The sequence below is a fragment of the Emydura macquarii genome, unplaced genomic scaffold, assembly GCF_026122565.2.
Source record: "Emydura macquarii macquarii isolate MOO-44397 ecotype Brisbane River unplaced genomic scaffold, CSIRO-AGI_Emac_v2 contig_480, whole genome shotgun sequence".
In the NCBI taxonomy this organism is placed as follows: Eukaryota; Metazoa; Chordata; order Testudines; family Chelidae; genus Emydura; species Emydura macquarii.
In genome coordinates, this window is record NW_027130617.1 from 9,629,786 (window position 1) to 9,654,746 (window position 24,961).

The window sequence follows — 24,961 nt, forward strand, 5'->3', positions numbered from 1 at the left end:
AGCAGGGTTCTCAACCTATTTACCATTGTGGACCACATACGCAGCTCTCTCTGTGTTATGTGGGCTGCATCCACACAATATATATACTACCTGTATGGCCCTGAGGATGTCACATGGGCCGCAGCTGTGTGATGATTGGGCTGCAAGCGCCCCACGGGTTGAAAACCACTGTCCTGAAGCATTAAAGTTTATATCCCTTGTAAAATAAAGTTAAATTAGATAAGATACAATATTTGTGTCCTGTTATCCATATAAATATCTATTTTTTTCTGAATCCCATACAGCTCTTGGTCTCAATGATATCTTGTGGCAATGAGTTCCACAAGCTAGTTATGCAGCATGTAAAAAAAAATTTTTTTAATGTTTTGCCTTTTCAATTGCATTTCAGTGAAACACATTTCCATAACTAACTCAGAAGGTTGCTAGAGCATAAAACAAGCAGCAAGATTGTCCTAAAAGTCTCACATAATACAAAATTACAGTGTGTGCTTTGGAATCCTGGATTAATTTATGGGATTCATGATCCTGCAGACAAATACCAAGAGAAAAGTGTAGAACCCTGTTTTTGAAGGGAGATAAGGAATGTCTATACATAACTGTTTCTAAGCAACTGGTTACACCAATACCATCACAATTCAATAATGAAAATACAATCAACTTCAGCAAGAACTCCAGAAAGTAATTTCACTACAAAAAACATGCTTTCTTGAAAGCACAACATTAAATGAGAAAACAACTTTCTTCCGTTGTTTATTGCTTGGTAAACCAAACAATCCATTAGACTGAAAACAAAGAATATTCAGTGAGCAAACTAATAATGATTAATTGGAAAAACATTTATCCAAGAAAACAACTTACTTTTTCAATATCTGTTATTCTCTGTTGCTTTCTTTCAATTTCCTTTTTTAGCTTATTTATTTCTTGATCTCTCTGGAGCAGTTCAAACTCTTTTTCACGAAGCTCATCTTTAGAATGCTGTAGCTTGCAATCTAAACTCTCAATCTAAATACAAAATACATTTAAAATCAGAACAGCTTTTTTCTTAAGGGACACCATGAAATCCTGACAAATTCAAAAGTCAGAAGTAGTTCAGATACTATATCTGCCTTTGAGTCCCCTTACCAATGTTTCACCAACACGTCTTCCTATTTTAATGAAATGATGGGGAACATTTTAGGAAGTAACAAGGCTAGGTTCTCTTTCCTTAGTGCAATTTCTGTTGAAAATTTTTAGTTTTAATTGGTGAACTGTAAATAATTTCTCTGGTAAAAAGAAAAAAAGAAAAAAAGAAAAAAATCACCCAAAAAACTAAAAAGCCTCCAACCCATTAACATCACTTTTGTCTTATCTAGATAGAGCCTAGGCCAGCTCTTACTTGCATCCATTCCTCAATCTCATGTAGACACTAGGTTATTCATTCTACCATGCTAGCAGGATTTTATTTTAAATTTTTAATAAAAGTACCTGTTTATTGCGTTCTTTAATTTCTAACTCAGATTTCTCCAAATTGCCTTCTAATATAATTATTTTTTGTTCCATTTCTCCTCTGTGTTCACGAATAGTCATATCCAACTGGGTAACCTAAATATAAGAAAGAAATAAAAAAACAACACTGTTTTGAAATAGTATTTAGAATTTCAGAAACATTCTTTTATAGAATATAAAAGAATTCAACACACCTAATGAAACTAATCCTTTTTGGCCCTGAGAATGTGGTCCCAAGTGTAATCAGTGACGCTGACCAAATAATGGATTAGAGGTTTGGCATTTAGAAATCTATTCGCAGAAGCCAAGTACATAGACAGAAGGGAAAAACAATTCTAATTCCATAATTTCACACATCTTCTTGTCCATACCTCAACACAGAGAGCACAAGACAGAAAGGTTACTCAGCTTTACATTGAGTTATTTGAGTAGACTGTCAGTATAGATAGTCATTCTCGGAACGTGCCTACACAATGCATTAAAGCAAAAAGTGCTTTGATTACTGGGAGCCACATGTACTTCATCTCGAGCTACTGAGCTTTTCAGGCAACATTATGTAAGGATATGTGGCCTTCATGCACCCTCAGTTCCATCAACTTCTTCAGACTCCAGCCAAAACTCTGCAATAACCCTTCTTTTTCTTTCTTGAGTACTATCAGTACAAATCCCCATTTTTGGGAGAATGATAGGCAAAAACAATTCTCTAAGGAGAAGACTTGTTAAACAATGATTGTAGGACTGCTCTCCCAACTGGGTATCATATCTTGAAGCCAGAACAAGATTAAAGTTGTGAAAAGGTATGGATTGAGCTCCAAGCAGCAGCTCTACATATTTCCACAACAGGAACATTACAAAAGCATGTTCAGAGGCTGCCTTAGATCTAGTAAAATGTGCTTGGATACTATTGAGGACAGGGATACCTGTTAACCGATAGCATTTTTCAATACAGGCCTCAATCCATTTAGTCAAACTGACAGGAAGTTGCCTGTGCCATAACCTTACTACTATAAATGAAGAAAGTCTTGGGGATTTACAGAAAGCTTTTATTCTGTTCAAGTAGTAGTTATGGGCCCTCAACACCCAAAGTGTGCAACCTGACTGTCCCTGATAATGGGTGTTGACTGAGGAAAGTGACCACTTTAGGAACGACTATGGGATGAGTATACACTTCCATCTTATCCTCACATAAGGCTGGGTGACGAATGTCAAGCCATTTAAGATGGAAACTCACAGACCATCTTAGCTGATCTAATTGCCATGATAAACAGTCTTTGGGGCAGGTGACAGAGAAAATTCCCCCAGAGGTTCTAACAGACAGTCCATCAGCTTGATCAGCACTAGACTGAAGCCTCACAAAGGCGCATAGAAAAAATTTAGACATACCCTTTTTACAAATGCCTCAACAGTAGGCAAACAGACACAGAACCCCTTGAACTGGAATATAATATGCAGCTATGATAAATCAACTGTATTGAAAAAGTCCTCATTTCTTGAAATGCAGTAAGGAGTCTTAATGATCATTTGAGCATTAGTAAATGCTAGACTTGTAATATTTTAAATAAACACTCAACAGGATATTCTGGTAACATGTTTAGAAAGATCTAACCTGAGCTGCTCTCTGTTTCAGTTCCCAGTTCCTTTCTTTCAGTGCCTGGTCCATGTCAAGAAGTTCTTGCTTTTTGTCCTCAATTTCATCCTTACAATGCCTGCAATTTCCATGTAAAAACAAACAATGTAGATGTTCTCTCTCCTTTAGAAAGCTGGATCTCATCAACAACCCTCCCAGATTACAAAAAAAAATCAAGTTTTCATAAATCTGAGAGACTTGATATTCTAGAACTCCAAGTGCTTTTTCTTTTAAATATGTTTAATTTAATTTTGATTGTACTTAGCATTCTCAGTCCCAACTTCCTGGTTGAAGCAGTTTCTGTCTTGGTGCTATTCTGATGAAAAAGGGAACTCCCCGCTTCTGATTGTGCATGTTAGAGGGGAGAAATCTGAAATGGGGTGGTATACACAGGTCCTTGAAAGAGGAGAAAGTGATCCCACCACTACCCTAGTGGTATCTGTAGAGCCGGCTCTAGCACCCTCTACAACGGTGCACTTATGCACCAGTACATAGGGCGCTGCCATCCCCCCACCCTATCAGTTCCTTCTTGCTGGAAGCTATGACTGAGGGGAAGAAAGGTGGGTTGTGGAAGGAACATGAGCAACACATCTTGAAAAACAAGAGTTTCGAAAGGTAGTAACTATTCTTTCTTCTTCGAGTGCTTGCTCATGTCCATTATCAATTAGGTGATTTAGCAGCAGTACCCTGGAGGCAGGCAGGAGTTCATGGACATGTGGATTGCAACACTGCTCTGCCAAAGCCAGCGTTGTCTCAGGTCTGCTGAGTAATGGCATAATGGGATGCAAAGGTATGCGCTGATGACCAGGTAGCGGCTCTACAGATGTCCTGGATTGGGACCTGAGCCAGGAAGGCCACCGAGGACGTCTGTGCTATAGTTAAATGTGCCATGAATGAAACCAGAGGTGTGATGCCCACCTATTCGTAACAGGCCCGGATGCAGGCTGTGATCCAGAACGAAATCCTCTGGGATGACACCGGCAGCCCTTTCATCTTCTCAGCGACCGCAACAAAGAGCTGTGTGGCTCTGTGGAAAGGTTTAGTCCTTTTGATGTAGAAAGCCAGGGCTCTCCTGACATTGAATGTGTGAAGTCGCCTCTCCTTGTTGGAGTTGTGGGGCTTCGGAAAGAAGACTAGTAGGAAAATAGCCTGATTGATGTGAAACACTGAGGTACTGCTTTCGGCAGGAAAGCCAGGTGTGACTGTAGTTGGACCTTGCCCTCATGAAAAATGGTGTTGGGGGGGCTCAGAGGTCAGAGCCCTGATCTTCGAAACCTGTCTTGCTGACATGATCACCACCAAGAAAGCCATGTTTCAGGACAGGTGCAGAAGAGAGCAGGACGCCAGAGGCTCAAAGCGTGGTCCAGTAAGTTTGGAGAAGACCAAATTAAGGTCCCATTGGGGAATCGGGTACCACACAGGCAGAAAGAGCTGTTCCAGGCCTTTGACCAATCTAGCTGTCATCTAATGAGAAGACCGTTCTGCTCTGAAGAAGGGGGTAAAAAGGTGATTATGGCTGCTAGGTGAACCTTGATTGACGACAAGACCAAACCTTGGTTCAGATGGAGCAACGTACTCCATAATAGCTTGGATAGATACCTTAGACAGGGAGATATTGTGAAGAGCTGCCCAGCAGGTGAAGTGCTTCCATTTGGCCAGATACTACTTTCTGGTGTAAGGTTTCCTGCTTCCCAACAGGACCTGTTGGACCTGCGCACAGCAAGATTGTTCCTCCAGGCTTAGCCACAGAGCATCCATACTGTCAGGTATAGGGAGTGCAGGTTCGGGAGAAGCAGCCGGCCATGATCCTGAGAAAGAAGATCTGGCCATAATGTAAGTATCCAAGGGCGGGCTGTGGATAGATCGAGCAGCAACCTGAACCAGTGCTGGCGCAGCCATGCCGGGGCTATCAGGATGGTCCATGCCCTGTTCCTCTTGATTTTTATGACGACCTTGTGGATCAGAGATACTGGCAGGAAGGCGCACATGAGGCCATCCAACCAAGACAGAAGGAAGGAGTTGGTCAGCAAGCTGGCCTTTAGTCGCTGCAGAGAGCAGAACAGCTCGCACTTCTTGTTCCACCTGTTGGCGAATAAGTCCACTAGGGGAGTACCCTACCTCTGGAAGTTGATGTTGGCCACTTCCAGGTGCAAGGACCACTTGTGGCGAGAGAAAAAGAACCTGCTGAGGAGATCCACTAAAGTATTCCTGAGTCCCCAGGAGGTGCACGGCTTCTAGGTGAATACTGTGCGCCACATAGAAGCTCCACAGATGAAGTGTCTCTTGACAAAGGGCAGGGGACCTGGCTTCCCTTTGCCTGTTGATAGAGTACACTGAAGCTGTAATTGTCCATCAGTACTTGAACCACCATGCCGGAGAGTTGAGGCAGGAACACTTTGTATGCCTGTCGGATTGCCCTGAGCTCCCTGACATGAATATGCAGGGCCAGTTTTTCCCTGGCCCAGAGGCCCTAGGTCTTGTGGGTACTTAGGTGAGCCTCCCACCCTAGATCTGAAGCATCCAATATGAGCGACAACGTCGGCTGCGGAGCCATGAAAGGTACCCCTTTCATCACATGATGTGGCTTTGTCCACCATGAAAGGGAGGGAAGAATCAGTGGAGTGACTGTAAGGACTATGTCCAGATGGTGCCTGGATGGAGAATACACCATCGGCAGCCACATTTGTAGAGGTCTGAGGTGTAGCCTGGCGTAATGGACCACATAAGTGCAGGGCGCTATGTTACCCAGCCGCCTGAGGCATACCCTCGCTGTGGTGATAGGGTGGGCTGACACTCTGGCTATGAGTTCCAACATGGCCAGGAACCTGGCTTTCGGTAGGAGCACATTGGCTGGGGTGGAATCTAGGATCACCCCAATAAACTCTATCTTCTGGACCACTGACTTTTGTTGTTTATCAACAGGCCCAGGTTTCATCCTTGAGCGACCCCTAATGAGCCAATCATCCAGGTAAGGGAAGACCTGTATGTCTTGCTGCCTGAAGTAGGCTACCATCACCGCCATGCATTTGGTGAATATTCACGGTGTGATTGATAGGCCAAAGGGGAGCACCGTGAACGGATAGTGCTGCTTGCCAACCATGAAGCACAGGAATGTCCTGTGGCCCAGGAAGATGGAGATACAGAAATAGGCATTTTCTAAATCAAGGGTGGCATTCCAGTTGCCCGGATCCAGAGGGGATGATGGAGGCTAGAGAGACCGTGGGAACTTAGATTTCTTGAGGTATTTGTTGAAGCCTCACAGGTCCAGGATGGGACTCAGACCTCCTTTTGCCTTTGGGATTAGAAAGTAGCAGAAATAAAACTCTTTCCCCCTCAGTTCTCGAGAAACATTTTCCACAGCTCACACCTGCAAAAGGGCTTGTATCTCCTGGATGAGGAGTTGCTCACGAGAAGGGTCCTGCAAAAGGACAGGGAAGGTGGATGGGAAGATGGGAGTGAGGTAAACTGAAGAATATACCCGGTTGCTAATGTGTTGAATACCCAACGATCCAATGTTATGGTAGCCAGGGAGGAACCAGGCTGGGAGACTAGGCCTAAGGCGATTTGAAAACAATAGGGAGTGTGAATCCTGGGAAATGGCTGGTAGGTTGCCCTTGGGTGCACCTTCAAAAAGTCTCTTTTCCTCCAGGGTAGTAACGGCTCGAGCCCAATTGAGGGCCCCGTCTGAGATTGACTCTAGCGTCTTTTATATCCCCTATTTTTCCTTCTGTAGGGGTCCCCTCTAGGTTGGCCCTCAATCCTCTACAGTTGCTGGGGACTGAAGTGCCTTCTGACAGACAATGGAGTGTACAGACCTAGGGAACATAACATAGCCCTGGAGTCATTCAGCCCATGCAGCGTAGAGTTTGTCTGGTGAGCAAACAAAAGGGAAGTCCTGGATGAACTGTTGGAGCTCTGCCAAGAGGCCCGACAATTGGAACCATGATGCCCTTCTCATTGACACTGCAGATGCCATGTTTCTGGCCACCGAGTCCACTGTGTCTGAGGCTGCCTGAAGGAAAGACCTGGCTACTGCTTTCCTTTCCTCCACAAGCACCTTGAATTCCTGCCTGGAGCTTTGTGGCAGGGAGTCCAAAAATTTCTCCAATGACTGCCAGATATTAAAATCATATCTGCCTAGCAGGGCCTGTTGGTTGGATATACGCAACTGCAGGCTTGCCACGGAATAAATTTTTCGCCTAAAAGAGTCCAGCTTTTTTGTGTCTTTATTTTTCGGGGTGGAATTCACTTGTCCATTTTGTTGGCTGCTGTTACAACCAACAACTCTGGGAAGGGGTGGGTGTAGAGGTACTCAAACCCCTTTACAGGAACGTAGTGTTTCTCTTCCATTTGTTTAGAAGTCAGGGGGCAGAGGTCTGCCACGGGGTCTTTGCGAGTTTTACCATGCCCTTATGGACCGGGAGGGCAACCCAGGATGGAGCTGCTGCTGCCAGGATGCCAAACAGGTCATCCAAAGGTTCTTTTAGCTCCTCCACCTTGAGCCCTAGGTTTGACGTTACGCACTTGAGCAACTCTTGGTGAGCCTTGGAGTCATCAAGTGGGACCATGGTGGAAAGTCCCACCATGGCTTCATCAGGAGAGGAGGAGGACATGGCTGGTAGGGGCAGAGGATCAGGGACGTCTTCCCTAGCTGGGGTAGCCCCTCCTGGACCCACTGAGGGGCCCTCCTCTTGGTCCAATTCCACATCCAGGGTCAGTGCTGGGCGAATGGCCATCGATGACCACAGCACCGAGGCTCCAGACAGGAGTGTCTTTGGGAACCCGTGGCCAAGAGGAAACCCCATAAGTTCCAAAATTGCCAAAGCACAGCCCATTGGCCTTGCAGCCATACCTCCACTGGAGGTGCCATGGGGTAGCCTGGAGCCGCAGCAGCAAACTGTCCCTTGGGCAGGACCACCTCCTCCCCTTCCGTATCTAAACTGCTCCTCGGTAACCATGGGGGTGCTGAAACCAGCTGTCCTTCCACACCACAGCAGGAGTGTGGGCACTCTGGTGACAGGGAGCCAAAGCACCTCACATCTTGTGACCAGCTCTTGTCTTCGAGCTTCCTGTATGGGTTCAGAGACTGGGGCTAGGAAGTCTGAGACCTGTGACGGGGAGCCCACGGCCCAGTGCCGGGGATCAGGAGACCAACGGTGTTCTGGGGACTGGTGCCATACCTCCATAGATTGCTGCAGAGGGACCAGAGACCGGCATCAGGAGCTCAACCACTCAGAGCATCATTCTACAGACCGGTGCTGTGGGTCTGGAGACTGCTGGGAACGCTGCAGAGGTCTCATAGTAGACTTCCCCTTCGAAGGTCCTGCAGACGAAGGTGATACTTGGTCCCAAGTGCAGGGCCTTCCATCTCACAGTGTCAAGGGCACTGGGATGGCCAAGAGGTCTTTCATGGCCTGGTTGCATGGTCTTCTGTGCCTTTCCTGTCCTTCCTTGGCGCCGATGAATGCGCCTTCTTTGGTTTCTTTTTTGGCACCAGTGATATTGATTGATGCCAGGAAGACGATGGTGCCAGGGGTGCTCTGCACTGAAGCTGACGTACTCAGCATTGAGTCCAACCTGCCCAGTTCTTATGCCAGTCTACGCGCTGACTCCATCAAAAGCGCCTTTAATCTGATGTCCCAGTCCTCCTTGTTATGGGGCTAGAAACTTTTACAAATCCTACACTTCTCTCACATGTAAGCGTCTCTCAAACACTTTAAACAGCTCAGGTACGGGTCGCTAACTGGCACAGGCCTTTTGCAAGAAGTGAAGAGTTTGAAACCCAGAGACTGGGGAATGCCCCATCTCTTGGCAAATGGAAACTAACTCTACCTAACTAACTTTCTGTAACAAAAGTTATATACACGAAGAACAAATCCACTAGGTTGAAAGAAGCTTGCCATAGCAAAAGCGTTCCAGCACCGTCACAGGCAGTAAGAATGAACTTTTTTTTTTTTTTTTTTGGGGGGGGGGGGGGGGGCGGAGGAGAAGAGCCAGCAGCACCCTATACACTGGCGCTTGCCGCTGCAGACAGCACTAGAGCAGGCTCTACGGATACCACTAGGAGAAAAATTCCAGCACCGATGCATGTGGCGCACACACACCTAATTGAGAATGGAAATGAGCAAGCACTCGAAGGAGAATAAAAGGTTCCTTCACCCATCCTACTAGTTACTTTGCATAAGCACCAGAGATGGAAGATAGAAGTCGGCTGCCACTGGGTCCCTCTCGCTCTCTTCTCCTGAGAGTGGTGGCATGCTGCACCTCTGTGGTTTTCTCCCCCCACGTCATGGCCTCCTCTAGAACATCAGTGACAGGATGATAGGTGGAGAGACTAAAGCCTTGTTTACATTAGCACTTATTCCAGCAAAACTTCTGTCACTCAGTGGTGTTAAAAAAAAAAAAAAAAAAAATCCAAACACACCCCTGAGCAATATAAGTTTTTCCAGCATAAGAGCTTGTGTAGACAACGTTATGTCGATGGTAGACGCTCTCCCACTGACACAGCCACTGTCACTCATTTAGATAGTTTTATTATGCCGGCGGGAGAGTTCTCTCCCATTGATATAATGCGGCTACACAAGTGCTCTTACAGCAGCACAGCTATACCAATATAGCAGGGTGTTCATGCTGTATGTGGTGCCTTCTATATCAGCAAAGCAACTCCCAGCCAGGACCTCTCTCAACCAGGAATTTGAAATTACAACCATCAGTTTAAAACTTTATTTTAAAATATATTTTATAGTGTACTCATGGTATGACACACTTCTTAGCTATAGAAGCATTTAGATTCCTTTATTGAGCAAACTAAATTAAGCTTTTCTTTGAATATTTTTGCAACTTGGTTATCTAAAGTTAGGTAACTAATCCTGCATTTAAGCACCTAAAACATAGGTAGCCTGATTTTCAGAGTGCTAGGCACCTACTTCAATGGATACTTTGGCTACTCAGCATGTCTGAAAATTAGGCCTCTTATGTTTTAAGTGCTTAAATGTGGATTCAGGTGTGTAATTTAAGCACACACATTTTAAAATGTTGGCCTCTGTTCTTTATTACAAGCTGAACTAATTTAAAATATATGTCAACTTTGAACTGAGCAAAAAAATATTAATGCATTTCATGACCATCTTCAGAATGGAGATTTCCCAGTAACTTTTTTTTGCTAATTTGCTATAGTAAAGATGACTAAACGGTTGTACTGTACAAGTACAACAGTTGTACAAGACAGTCATTCTTTTTACTGTAATTTAATAGCTTTGGCTTGGGCAACATATTAACTGGGTTTTTTTATTTTTTAAGGCATTCCCCAAAAATAATTTAATCTTAGCATTTTCACTTTTAGAAACTAAACGAAGTAAACTGAAGAGAGACCACTTTAATGAGTTGTCTCGGGACCATGAACTATATAACACACACACACCCACACACACCAGATTATAGGGGGTTGCTAAAAGATGGAAAGCACCACCAAAACTAAGACCTGAACAGGAGTTAGCTAACCTAAGTTCAGCTGTTAGCTCCTTGATAGCAGCATACTTCTCCTCCAGAGATAACTGTGCGTTCTGTAGCACATCTCGCAGTTCCTGTAGCTGTCTCAAAGTGATTTTTAATTCTCCATGGGCATTTTGTAGTTCAGCCTCTAGCTCTTCTATTCTGTGTAAAGCATCCTTCTGCCAAGTCTCACTCTGAAGCAGCTTATCTTCCAACTCACTCACTGTTATGTTAATGGAAAGAAATTGAAAAGAAAGGTTACTCACCAGTAACTGGTGCTTTAAGTATTGCCTCTATATATTCATATTTGTAGCTGCACCCACCCCCAATGTCACTGAGCTTTGAGGACATTCTAGAAAAGCAGAGCCCCATTCAAGACTGCATGACCACCCCCTCTGGCTCTAAATGTTTGGAGCCAAAGTTATGAAGGTTGGGCACTCCCCAACCTCCTCACTTCAAGTCTGTCATTACTAACTAAATGCCTTGCCCCATTGTCCAAGAAAATATGGAAGGGTGTCTTCCCCATCTTTTTTATTTTTGAATACCCAATTAAAATAATGAGAAAAGAATTTTTAATAAGAGGGTGAAGATGATTTCTTCACAAAAAGATTACAATTGAAACAAGGGAGCTGAGTCCAGGTTCCATCTTGATGCCACAGGCAGTAAGAAGGAACTGAAGGAGGGTCACAGCTGCACTGCCCTTTATGCCCTTGCATGAGCAGAAATAGGATGCATGCATGGCTGTGATGGACATTCTCTTCAAAAGATTCTGAGCTTTGTACATAAGGTTCATATGCACCTACAGTGGAACTCACATTGACATTCAAAAGAAGAAGCACAGTTATTGTTAAGTAATCTACCTTTCTTTGAGTTGGCTTCTGCACATTCCTAACTGTGGGAATTTAGTAAACAGTATAAGCCCTAAGAAGGTGGGCTCAGAAGTTCCAATTAAGCAGAAGCTACAGAATTACCCTCCCAAAGTGTGTATCTGATCTAAATACCAAGCCATTGAGTGTGCACTGCTGCATAAATGTGTGAACAAAATTCCCCAGTAGTAGCACTGCAGGTTTCTACGATGACAATATTACAGAAGCAGGCGATTAAAGCCGCCTTAACAGACTGAACCCTATGACCTCTAGCCCAACACATCTCCATACATAATCTAATCCATTTTGACAGATACTAAGGGAAACTGGCATTCCCCTCACACTGATCCTCAAAGGCTACAAACAGTTCAAGTGCCTTCCTAAATATCTTAGTGAACCTTATTGGTATAGAAGCCTAAGGACAAGACTTTGTATTGGTAATGATTTTCTCCTACATAAAAACACAGAAAGTGAACCAGTTTGAAGTAATGTGAAAGTATGCATCTTTCGTATTGAGAGGTTCTGACAGTTTGGGGGGAATGTGTGTGTGTCAATTTATGAATTCCATTTTGTTTTGTGAATGCCATTTATGAGTGTAACTTTTATTGTGGACTAAAGCATCCATTTTATAGCTGAATTTCATACCTAGTGGACAAACGATGGCTAAGAAGCTGTGACAGAGCAGTCAAATGCCATCAGCATTGAACACTTCTTCCCTACTGGAACTATGGGTTTTCTGCCAGCAGGGCCATTGATTTTGACTCTCTTTTTACACAGAAGCTGATAGGGGTAGGAGCTGGAGTCTCTCCACCCCTCGCTTGCAGCACATGGGGAGTCAGTTTTAAGAAGTGGTGATTCTCTAAAGCCAGACTAAAAAGGCCAGAGGGCTGTCTGACCTAAGGACTCAGACCACACCCAGGACTCACAGGGGTTGTGAAATCAACTGAGAGGGACTGCATTTAAGTAAGTGTTTGTTGTTCTCCATGAATCTATAGCTCTCTTGTCCTTTGTTAAGAGCAAACTGTTTGTGGATAAAAATTCCTTGTTAAGTTTATGTGCCTGGCTTTCCTGCCATGTTGTCCCTGAAGGGTGTAACTAGGAAACAAGAGGTTTGACAAGCAGTTGAACTCTGGGGAAGAATATGACTAAGCAAATGGGGTCTCAGGAGGGTTGCAGAACTGGTTATGGGGTCTAGGCAGCCAGAGTAGGGTACCACTGCCCAAGAAATATGTCAGTCAGTGTACGTTTGGGAGTGCGCTTAAGAAACCCAGAGCTAGAAGCAGTGATCAGTCATTACTTAGATGAAGGGGGTGTAGAAGCATATGGAATTCAGTAGTTGGACACAATCATAAGAAACTGGTGTCTGTTTGGAGAGTGAGATTGGGTCAAGATTGTGACAAGAGTCCAGAGCCAGTCTCACAGGGATAGGGTAGGAATTTGAACTTTCTGATGTAACTGTTGAATATCTTCATGTCCATGATGGAATTTCTTTATTGGAATGAGGAAGAATTTAAAGCTGATATTGGGCCATGGCGGCTGATAAGTGGCAACTCAGCTTCTCAAATGTACCTGAGGAGTACACCTTTCACCATGGGGGAAGGGCACACCCCACAAGTGGTAAAATGCAAAGGCCCCCTAAAATGAAGAACCCTATTAAACATTTTAGAACCCAGATCTTTGCAAATTAAAACATTATGAAGAGTCAAAATAGTCATAACCTTGAGTCCATTGCAACTAGCTACAAAATAAAGAACTGGAGGAGGGGAAATCTGTTTTAATACATAGGCATAAGAGCGTTAAAGCTGAAAGTTTTATGCATAGTAAATCATTTACCTTGTTGTGTTTTTTTATTTAGTTCTGACTGTGTATGGTCCAAAGTCATTTCTAAGTGACTTAGCCGCACTGTTTTAGTTTCACCATCTCGTCTTAAATGCACTAGTTCTTTCTCCATATCAATTAGCTCATTCTTGCACTGATCCATCTCCAACTTAATCTGTCTGAACAAAACACAACAAAAGGAAACAGAATTAACAAATCAAACTGGAATAAAGACAACTTTATTTCCCTCACCTCTTAGAGCCCCCTCCAAGTCCTTGCCCTATCCCAGAGACTCCAGCAGGAGCTTTCTTGCTCCCTGCAGTTCTCACTCACTAGGCCATATGCCTAGGAGACATCTAATAGCTGGGTTCTTTCCCCTGCTCCTTCTACAGGAACCTACCTGCAACCTGCAATTCACCAGTTCAACTGAGCTCTTGCTACCTTTATAAGGAGCTGATGCTCTTCAGCCTATCATCTGACCTGTAACTCCACAGCCTCAGCTGGAAGGCAGTTAATTACCCAGCCCAATCTTCCCTAGAAACGGCCAAAGCTGGATACCATTTCAACAGTACATATGTTAAACAAATCAATTTAGCAGACTGTAGTATTTTAACTGCATTTCAGGTAACAGTACTGGACAGTTTTCCCAAAAGAAAATTAACAAGTTAATTTTATTTCTTCCTTTTACTTGTATTTGTAAACTGAGCACATTGATATGGAATCAATGAAAAACGGTAAGGGGGAACCCACTGATGCCTTTTCACAGACCTCATTCACAAAAAAGCCACATTTTTAAGGGACACTATTGATATTAATTTTTCTAAAAATATTTTTGCTGATAGGGCACTTTTTAAACTGTACATCTGAAAGAAATAGTTTTTAAAAATTCCTTAAATTATTTATAAGTGTTTTCTGCTTCTCTGATGTTGACAAGAGTATTTTCAGCATGGAGAGTTATCAGGCCTAGAGTAAAACCATCAACATTTATTATTTTTTAACCAACTCAGGCCCCAATTTCATGAAACCACTTGGGGACACACTTAACTTTAGGCATTAAATTGAAGTTAATGTGTTTATGCACTATTCCTGAAGAAGAGCGCTTTCTTGAATAGAGACATATAAAAAGACTAAGCCTGGATATCAGTTTGTAAATTAACAAAAAAAATTGAAGTGTCCTTAAAATAGAAATAAAGGCCCCAATTCAACAAGGTACATAGGATTACTAACATGTTTAAAAATAGGCACATACTCAAGTACCTTGCTGAATCAGGACCAAAGTACTATTCTAAAGCTACATGTACCTGTAAAACATACTCCTTTTAAGAAAAGCATCACATTTTGTAATAAAATTTTTTAATAGTTTCACAGTATGGATCTTCAGAATACACCAAAATAAAAAAGTGTTCTAAACATACCCAATTGTGCTAGTAAGTTCAGCCACCTTCTGTCTTTTTAAATCTGCTTCCTGAGAGGCTATACGAAGCTTCCCTTCTGCTTTTCTCAGCTCTTCTTCAGAGTTTTCTTTCTGTTTTTGAAGCTCTTGCTCCAGTTTTGATACCTTTTAAAAGTTGTATTTAATAAGATATTTAATATCTAGACTGTTAAAATATATACATATCAAGGAATATAAATTCCTTCTTGAAAAAAATCACATATGAAAGGGTTAAAAATATTTAATTTCTTTGGTTAGATCGTAAAACATAACAAAAATCAAACAGAAATCTGCAAAGGCACTTTTAGAATAAATGATATCAGTTTAATAAGTTCTAAACAAAAGTAACTAGACCCAAAATTCCATATTATGATAAATCTCTTTTTAAACAAACACCTACGGCCTGATTTTCACAGTACTGAGCATCCACAACTCCATCTGAAATGAATTGGAGTTTCAAAAGCTCAGGACCTCTTATCCACTTAGGTGACTATAATAATGTCAGCTACATCTGATAATTAAAAGATTATAAACAAAGTAAGCATCAAATGAATTTATTGCAATGTCACAGAAATTCATATAAATACATTTAAATATTTATGCTTATGTACACTATTACATTTTTCTAATTATGAATGTGCTTTACCTGTTTTTCAAGCTTAATTTGGCTATCCTCTAGCTCTCCATTTCTAATTGTCTCCTGCTGCAACATTTGCTGCTGCTGCTGCAGAGTTTGCTGAAGGAGAACATTTTGTTCAGTGGTATCCTGAAGATTATGATTTCTTAGTTTTATTTCTTTTTGTAACCGATGCACCTGAAAAATACATTAATTTTCTATTACAATGAAACAAAGATTTATGCCTTGTCTTGCTCCCATTCAAGTCAGGAATCCTATTGTTCTTCGTGAGAAGAGGATCAGATCCATAACGCAAAAACAAACATACAAACAAAGGCTCTCAACTCTACTGAAGTCTATTATGAGGAATAACAGGAATGACATCACAGTGGTGGCTGGCTGAGACTGGGATCTGCTGCTTGGATCATGGGCAGATGTGTGGGATCAGGGTGGTGGAACAGATCTCGTCTCATCTCAATTGACCTACCAGGACAGGTCCCCTCATACCCCAATCCCACTGCCGGGACACGGCCCCCCTCACACACCTGCTTCTGCACCAAGCAGTGAATCCGGGTCTCAGCTCCTTGCCAGCCAGCCCTACAGTGTTTCCCCTGAACCAACTGGGGAGTAGGAGGCAATCTAAGGCTCCTAATAACTTTGTCTTTGTCTATACTATCCTTTCCGCCCCCCCAGCCAGCTGGACAGGAAGCAGTAGCAATGGTCTGGGTGAGAGCTGAGTGTGAAGTGAGCCTGGTTATACTCCCTGCCCTAGGCCACGCTGGGCTGGATGTCTGACACCATTTGATGAGACACGCTCCACACTCCCTGGCTTGCTACCCCTCCTATTCTCCAGGATAGGACTGGCCTGCCACTTTCCCGCCTGCTAAATCTCTACAAGCAATTGCAGCCTTAGGAGGGAGATGGAAACTGAGATTCCCACTTCTGACTCCCTGCTGTTGGGAAAAAAAAAAAAAATCACAGAAATTCTTGGGGGAGGGAGGAGGCTCAGCTGCTGTGCGTGTCCCATGAAATTCAAAACACTTACCCTGTGTTTTGCCGTGAAATTAAAAAATAAAATAAAATCAGTGATTTACACGGGGTCTTATCTATAGGTTATCTTTCCTATATAAAAAGAGGTAATGTAAAATTAACAGTTCATCACTCTTCCTCAGCTTCCTATCCTCTCTTGGCTTCGCAATTTTGTGATTCCTGGTGCTCCTCTTCTCTATCCTACTCCCTCAGCATCTCCTTCAGTGGCTCATTCTCCCCTCCACATTCTGTCTCAGGTCCTCTCTTCTTTTCTATTTTTATAATCTCTATCTGTTCTCCCCTCCTCCAATTACCACCCATATGCAAATGAACCAAGATTTTTGACAATAATTAATGACTTTAGGAGCCTAACTTGAGACACCTTGAAGGAGCCTATTTTTCAGGGGTTGGAAGCTCAACGTTTTATGAGAAGTTGTTCGCCTTCAAAGCATTTCAAGTTACACACCCAAAAATAAAGGCATCCATTATCACTAGTCACTTATGAAAATCTTGGCCATGATTACCACTCTCTCAATCTCTACCCTTTAACCTTGCCCACTATCCAGTCTCCCCATCTCTAAATATCAGTTAGAGATTTTTAAGGGCAGAAGGGACCATTAAACCATCTAGTCTGACATCCTGTGTATCACAGACCATATAATTTCATCCAGTTATACTTGTACTGAGCCCACTAATTTGTGTTTGGCTAAAGCATATCTTCCAAAAAGGCATCCAGTTTGATTTGAAGACATCAAGATATGGGGAATCCATCACCTCTCTTGGCAGTTTGTTCCAATAATTAATCACTCACTGGTAAGATTTTGTGCTTTATTTCTAATTTGAATTTGTCTGGCTTTAATTTCCAATGACTGGTTCTTGTTATGCTTTTCACTACTAAATTAAAGAGCCATTTAGTAACAGTTATCTTTTCCCCCCATGTAGGTACTCCTATACTGTAATCAAATCACCTCACTAACTACTTTTTGATTAGCTAAACATTCATACAACTGCCATAGCCCTCTCAATCTGTCATTCCAAAACTGAATATATCCTTCCTCCTGATCCTATTTCTCTGTTTCTATTAACAACTCCCCTATCTTGGATACTACTGTTTTTCACCTGCCACATCCACTCTCACAAAGTCCTATTGCTTCTCCCTCTTTAACATCACAAAAATTTGCCCTCTTTTCACAATCCTACTGCTAAAATTCTGTCCACCTCTTTTCTTGCCTACCATAGCCTTCTTTTAGACACAAATTCTAATATTTCATAATAAGTAACATCAGTTTTCTCTGTACCGTAGAAAAGATAAGTTGATAAAACAAATTCAAGTTTACCTCTTCAGACTTCTTCTTTAGCTGCTTCTCAAATGACTCCTTATTTTCTTCTAATTGACTTAAATACAAACTAAGTTCTTCTTTACAAATGTCTAGTGCTGACTCTAGTTGTCTGACCTAGTTAGGGGTAAGAGAAAATTTAAAATAAATGACTAGCTGTTCAGAATTAGTCAAGAAACCTAAAAAATGTCATTAAAACCTGCTTGTTAATTCTGCCATTTTGTGTATTATAACTGCAAAGTTGATTTTAAAAAATCTTTCATTTCTCTGAAGTTTACTTTTAACATAATATTTAAATAATGAAAAATATTCATATAAAACTTACAAAATTTACACTTTTGTTTAAGTCATAAAAGATTATCAATTGGGTATTACAGTTTAAGGACATACATGTATATTCACAATACTAAGTCAGCTATTCACTTGTGAATCATTTATAGAAAAAGTGATAAGGCTATAAAATGCAAGTTCTATGTATGAGATTATCTTGATAAGGTTGAGAATGGTACATTCTTTTGTAAATTATGATAAGTCAACATTCAAAAAAGTAGATTCATATCTAAAAATCAAAATATTTTATTGTGCTATTACAAAACAGCAGATCCATTTTTATTTTCTGAATTGAGACTGCAGTTCCTGAGTTTCATCAGGAAGGAAAGGAAAAGGTTAATATTAAACATTAAACAGCATAGCATGATGATGACGACAATTATAACAACCGTATCTTACATTTATAGTTACTAATTTGGACTTTATAATGACTTTCACCCTGAAATTACAAACTTAGATACACAATTTATATACAAAAATCATTAGGGACCTCTCCCCCCACTAAAGCGCAACTACATCTGGGGTAAAATGTAGCAACTGTAACATTAAACAGGTTTGGGCTGGAAGTGAAGAATTCCATATCAAATTGTAACAGCAGTGGAAAATGTAGGTACGCAGTCTGCAGTTTTCCACACTAGAATTTTACTAGACCATGGGGTTAACACACACACTTCCCCACACTCCTTTTTTTTTAAAAAAATGTTTCACGTTCTCTCTAAATAGAAGTGGTCAGTTACTTACTTTATATTTCACCTGAAAAACATCACTGGCAGCAATGCCCTGTAACACTAGGACAGACCACTAGTTCAGTACAAACTCAGATGGAAGCAAACAACCTACTGAATCACCAAAGACACTTTTCACAGCACCTAGACAATATTTTAGTGGCTTCCCCAGCCCAACCATTATTACGTTATGAATTTAAGCAGAACTACAGCACAACATGGCATTGCTTGGTAAAACTACTGTTGTTAGTACTGCATTGAAGACGCTTGCCAGACAGACACTAGTAGGAAGAGTATATGGGCTAAAAAGGTTGAAGAAGTCACCAGTTTACTTTTATAGCCTAAAATAAATACTTCATTGATAGTGAAACCTGAACAAGAGACCACCCTTGTTAGTCAGACATTATCTTGTCTTTAGAGACTACCCCAAACTATCTCCAAATGTAGTGAATCCAATTCTGCTCTACTTCTGCTACAAGAGCATCTTAATTAGGCCAATGATTTTTGTTGGTACTTAGAGCAGACACTTAAAGCAGGTTTCACTATAATTTTTGTCTTTCTTCCTTTTTCTTTCTTTCTTAAATGAAGGATGAGAGGAGGACTGGAAGGTAATGATATCTTTTGATCTGAGCTCTGTAAGTAACTTGATGTGCCTCATCCAGAGGGAATGGAAAGGAGTTACATAAATACTACAAATCAAAAAAGAAAAAGGTATTAAATAAAATCATACTTACTTTGATTGTTTCCTCAGTTAACTGGCTTTGCAACATTTTCAAAGCTTCGTCTTTCTTGATATTTTGCTTTTCCATTTCCTGTTTGCATAGATTTACCAAAGAAGACAAGATGTGATTATAACTGCATATATAAAAGTTACACTATTGAAAACCAGCACACTAGAAAATAAAAAAAAATATTTGGTTAGTGACAAAAATGTTTGTCGACTTTATATTGTATTAGTATTTATTTTACTTCTTAGTGAATTTAGCCCAGACTCTGTCATGTTGTGATCCCTTTACACTTCTCTAGTGGCAGATAGGGGCTATAAAGGGAGTGTAGGCTGCTCCTGCAGAATATTCTCATTATAGGTAAGGCCCTACTTGAATTACAGGATGATTATCAAAAAATTGCAGCTGAGTTGCAGACAAGCCATGGAAAATTGTGGAAAAATAATAATGGACCATATTATTTGCAATAATGAAGTCTATTATTTTTCTGCGATTTTCCACTGTTGGTCACCCAGGGCTGAGCGCGGGGGTCCAGGCTCACAGAAAGAATATGGGGCTGAGAGCGGGAGCTCTCATTGTTGGCTGCCCGGGACAGAGTGGTGGCCCGTAGGTCTTACTTTCAAAACTGCAGTGGAAGCCTAATAGTGCAGAATCTGCAATTTCCACAAAATATCCAAGTTAAATAGGGCCTTATCTGTCACAGAGCAGATGCTGGCCTCGTTCCTTGTCCCTAGTGCAGGGGGCATATTGAGGTGCAAGCCAGGATATGGCCAGAGTGCTATTCTGTGCTGGAACAAGAAGCCATAGAGAGTCAGAGTACTTTAGAGCAGCTCTGGGACAGAGCTAGGTACAGAGGCCAGAATTATGGAGCAGGCAAAGGTGGTTTTAAAAAGAACACCTTTGGCCACTTCCACCTTTCCTGTACTCTTTAATTTTGCTGGGTAAGGGAGAACCTGGTCCTTCATCTCTAAAAATTAGTAAATCAACATTTGGTTTGCTTTTAGACAGAATTAATAGTCAACGTTACCTCTCTGCTTTCTATCAGCAACCGATCCAATGATTCAAGGTGACGCTGTTTACATATAATATCTTCTTGTAAAATGGACATTGTCTTCTCTAGCTCATTAATTTGCTGATGTTTCATATCCAGCTGAGTCTGAAGCTATATACAAAAAAACCCACTATTTATGTTGTTTCTTAAACAAGCCACTTGAGATTTACAAACCATATACACATATGGTTCCATTCGGTTCAGTCACCACCGAAATGCAGTCACCCCTAGAGTGAACACAAAAGTGATCATATTGATGCCATCAACAACACTGTACAATCTAAGAACACATAAAAATTACCTTACTGATTAAAGCAACAGGAGAACACAGGGAGGCAGAAGATAGTTGCTATTCATGCTGAAATTGGTCAGGACAACAAGACACACTACTCTACTTTTGCAAAATATGACAAGAGTTCTTCAATTCAAAGCAGTCAGGTTCTCAGTTTCAAAAAAGCTCAACTGAAAGTTATTAAATGCCTCTAAAAAGATTAGAGGAACATTATCAAATATCACCCTGAATGCAACTGGCCCCCAGGACCCATGGAGGAGTCTCAGTGGAAAAGAAAATACTGCCTGGGGATTCTCCTCATGGCCAGAGGAGAGATGCTCAAATCAGTCTCCACTTTCTCCTCTCATTGTGGACCCTGGGCCTGTGGAGAAGTTTTCATGGAGTCCAGGGAAGTGGGGTGATGGTGTTATAGAGGGGTCTGACTTTCACTTCTATAAGGCAGAGAGGAGAGCTAAAGACAGGAAGTGTATGGAGGAGATACTGTGAACTTTTTAACCACAGAATTTCTGAGCAATGAACATATGAAAACTAAATTTACACAGAAAACATTAGAGATATATATATTCCATACACATTAGTACACAGTCTCTTACTATTTCAATTTGTTTCTCCATTTCTTTGTGCTGTTCAAGATGAATTAACTTTGCTTTTTCAAAGGCTATAGATACTTGATCATGTTCTTCACTGATATTTGCTTCCAAGTTGCGAATCTGGCCATTCTTTTCCTGGAATATATTTTCAAAAACTCTTAATCAGAATATATATATCTTTTCATATCAAATAATGTTTTTTTGTGTAGCAATGAGGAAGTATGAAATCCTCAGACTTATAAGAACAATAGATAAAACTGGAATTTATTATTGTTTTATATTTACATAGCATTTTTCACCCTGTAAAATCTCAACGCATTTTATGAAATACTACAGAGCACCACTGAAATGCAGCATCTCACACACAGAGGGCAGCTGCCAGATGGGCAGCTGGCACAAACAACAGAACACAGTAGTGAGTGAAGGAAAATGTTGGCCAAGGACATCAAGGCAAACCCATACTTTTACAAGAAATGTCATAAGATTTTTAACATCTACATAAAACCTTGGGTTTTAAGGTCTCAATTCAAAGACAGCACACAATAAATGGTCTGGTACTGTATTTATCAATCTCAGTAGGAAAAAAAAAAGGCTCAACCAACAATGCCTAGACTTGAATTTGTGAATTGAGGTATTTTAACATGATGCTTTAACCAGTAAGTAAGTCACATAGATCTGCAGGTGCTTTATAAATGATATCCATTTTACAGAGGGGGAAATTGAAGCACAGAGAGGTGAAGTGACTTGCCCAAGGTCACACAATACTTCTTTGGCAGAGCCAGAAACAGAACCCAGGGCTTCTGACTTCCCCACATGTACCCTACCCATGTTTCATCACATATATATCTATCTAGGGTACTTATATGGCCCCCCATCGCCGAAGTATTTGATAGACTTACAGTCTAATTTATTTATCCTCACAACACCCCTATGAAGTAGGGTACTATTACCCCATTTTACAGGTGGGGAACTGAGGCACAGAGTGACTTGCCCAGGGTCCCAGGACGTTTGTGGTGGAGCAGTAATTGAACCAGGGTCCCCCACAAGCCAGGCCACACTAAGTTTCAAATAATACATAGAAGAGTACTTGAGAATTATTGAAAAAATTATTTATATTGAACTAATTTGAATACTATTATAAAACTCCATCCCTTCCCACTCTTCTCTTCCTCCAACCCATCCAAAAAACCACAGCTCTACATTATTTTCCCTTTAGAAGAGTGAAGTAATTTTACTGCAGTGAATATTAAATACGAAGGACGTTAAGAGAGCAATCTTAAGAGTGTAAACTAAAAATTATTTTAATACTTTGCACTGTAATTCCCTTTCAAATATAACAGTGCAGGAAACATTTGGGTTTTCAAACATTAAATATTTCTAACTGAAAAATATTTTCCTATACAGAAAAAAAACTGTAGAAAGACAATTTAAAAAAATATTACTGTATACTAAAAAGAGTGACTGCTTCTTGGCTTTAAAAAATACGGGTAAAATCCTGGCCCTACTGAAGAAATTGGCAAAACCACCACAGAGTTCAACAGGGCCAAGATTTCATTTTATATGTAATATAAAGAATACTATTTGTATCCATTTAAGAATTTTCATCTGAGTTCAATGGTAGAAAATTCCAGGATATTTTGTTTAAAACAAGATTATTTGGGTTATTAAAATGTTCTGCATCTGTATAATCCCAGCACGATGACTACAATATATATATAGTAACACCCCAAACTTGTGTGATTTTACACAATTATGACTTAAGTGAAAATTTCTTACGATGAGCTCCTGATCCAGCTCAGTACATCTTGCAGCAGCAGCAGAATAAGCAACTGTCTTTTCTTCTAACTGCTTTTCAAGTGCTGAAAGCTGAGAGGATTTCTTTGCTACCTGAAAATAAATAGAATATAAACCATAAAAGAAATCAATTTTTTCTTCCTAAACTTCAGATTATAAAGACCTATATAAGTATATTTTTCTAGTTGTAATGTTTATATAATGGTGCATATGTATTATAAAGCAAAGCCTGCTAAGAGCAGTATGGTGAAGACTATGTAGGACAACTGATTTAAGGTTTGTTCAATTATTTGTGAATGCTTTCTTGAAAACTGATTTGGTATTAACTATTACTTTTCATAACTTACAGAGAAAAGAAATTTTAAAGCAATTTATCTTCAATGTATGCAATTTACCATAATTACATTGCCACAACAGTGAGTCAAGTGTTAGAAATCTTTAATATTTTGGGGTCATTATCATGGCCATTATAAATCAAATCATGCTGAAACTGGATATACATGTTAGCAACCTGAATGCTACTGCTGTTTAATATTTTAATTTGTTAAGCCATTGGTGAGTAACAGCTTCCAGTGGCTTACTTTGTCTTGTGAATATCCAGTAATAGTTCTAGTCTCTGGCAAAGATACCTGCATATTTCTCAACACACACACACACACACACACACACACACACACACACACACACACACACACACACACACACACACACACACACACACACACACACACACACACACACACACACACACACACACACACACACACACACACACCCCTCCCTCTCTCTCTCTCCTACTACTACTACTACAAGGGCACACATTGACAATCTAAATAGCAGCAATTTACACTGCAGCTTTAAAACTAGGGATTTCTGATGCAGTGGACATACTAAGATCTGAGTTTTACCTTCGGCTTTTCCTGCACACCCAATAAATTCATACCCTTCCTAATAGGCTTGCATCAGAAAAAAACATGGCAATGAAAGTTTTCCAAAAAGGGGAAAACTGTGTCAACTATTACATTTAATTAAGTGATCAAAAGGTACACACTTTTCAGCAGTCCTAACAACTTACTTCTCGCTCTAAGTTAGTAGTTTTTGCAGCCTTCTCCAGAAGTTCTTCCTGTATAATTTGAAACTGACTGGCTCTTTGGGCCATGCTGGTCTTTAAAGAAGAATTCTCATCTTCTGCTTTTGACAGCTTAGCACGTAGCTCTTCTATCTCTCTTATGAATCTTCGCCGCTCCTTTTCAAACTGTTTACTGATGAGCTCCAGTTGTTGACATTTTCTCTCTTCTTTTTAAGAAAAGTTTTATTTAATAGATAAAAATTAAAATTATAAACAATCAAGTTGTAAAAAGATATGCATGATCAAGATAAAGAGTAGTTTGACAGCAACATGTTGAACTACCACATGAGCCCCAGGGTTCAAGATTAACCTCAGAAAATGTTGCCCTCAGAAGTCAATGCTTGATGTGGAAGTTACGTTTAGGCTTTGGGAGAAAAAGTGCAAAATGTACTGCTCTAAATGTACATTTGAAGCCATTTTGTAGCGCAGCACTGAGGGCAATCCCAGAGGCATCAGAAATCTACACCATAGTTTTTTTAGAGCTGAAGAGCCCTAATGATGGCAGAAAAAAGACAAAAGAATGAATGAGTAACTGGAGACCTCAGCGTAACAGTAAAGGGAGAAACATAAATTTTCCATTTTAACATATTTTGTGTTTGGAGCCAGGGCCAACAAGAAAGAGTC

The 24,961-nt window shown here is 40.8% G+C and overlaps 1 protein-coding gene across 5 annotated transcripts in view; it reads right to left on the minus strand.

The window, feature by feature from the left end:
* Positions 1-24,961, minus strand: part of CCDC18 (coiled-coil domain containing 18) — a 55,578-nt gene that overhangs the window by 17,819 nt on the left and 12,798 nt on the right. For 4 of the 5 annotated variants that reach the window (XM_067538455.1, XM_067538457.1, XM_067538458.1 and 1 more), the window contains 13 exons: positions 24,280-24,504; positions 23,191-23,297; positions 21,418-21,549; positions 20,509-20,643; positions 19,491-19,568; positions 17,702-17,818; positions 15,366-15,533; positions 14,703-14,845; positions 13,303-13,466; positions 10,613-10,826; positions 3,092-3,191; positions 1,465-1,581; positions 859-1,002 (listed from right to left, as the gene is read on the minus strand). In XM_067538455.1, the coding sequence (XP_067394556.1) occupies positions 859-1,002; positions 1,465-1,581; positions 3,092-3,191; positions 10,613-10,826; positions 13,303-13,466; positions 14,703-14,845; positions 15,366-15,533; positions 17,702-17,818; positions 19,491-19,568; positions 20,509-20,643; positions 21,418-21,549; positions 23,191-23,297; positions 24,280-24,504 (1,844 nt within the window). Of the gene's footprint in view, positions 1-858; positions 1,003-1,464; positions 1,582-3,091; positions 3,192-10,612; positions 10,827-13,302; positions 13,467-14,702; positions 14,846-15,365; positions 15,534-17,701; positions 17,819-19,490; positions 19,569-20,508; positions 20,644-21,417; positions 21,550-23,190; positions 23,302-24,279; positions 24,505-24,961 lie in introns of all 5 variants that reach the window. The other variant, XM_067538456.1, reaches the window with a different exon arrangement.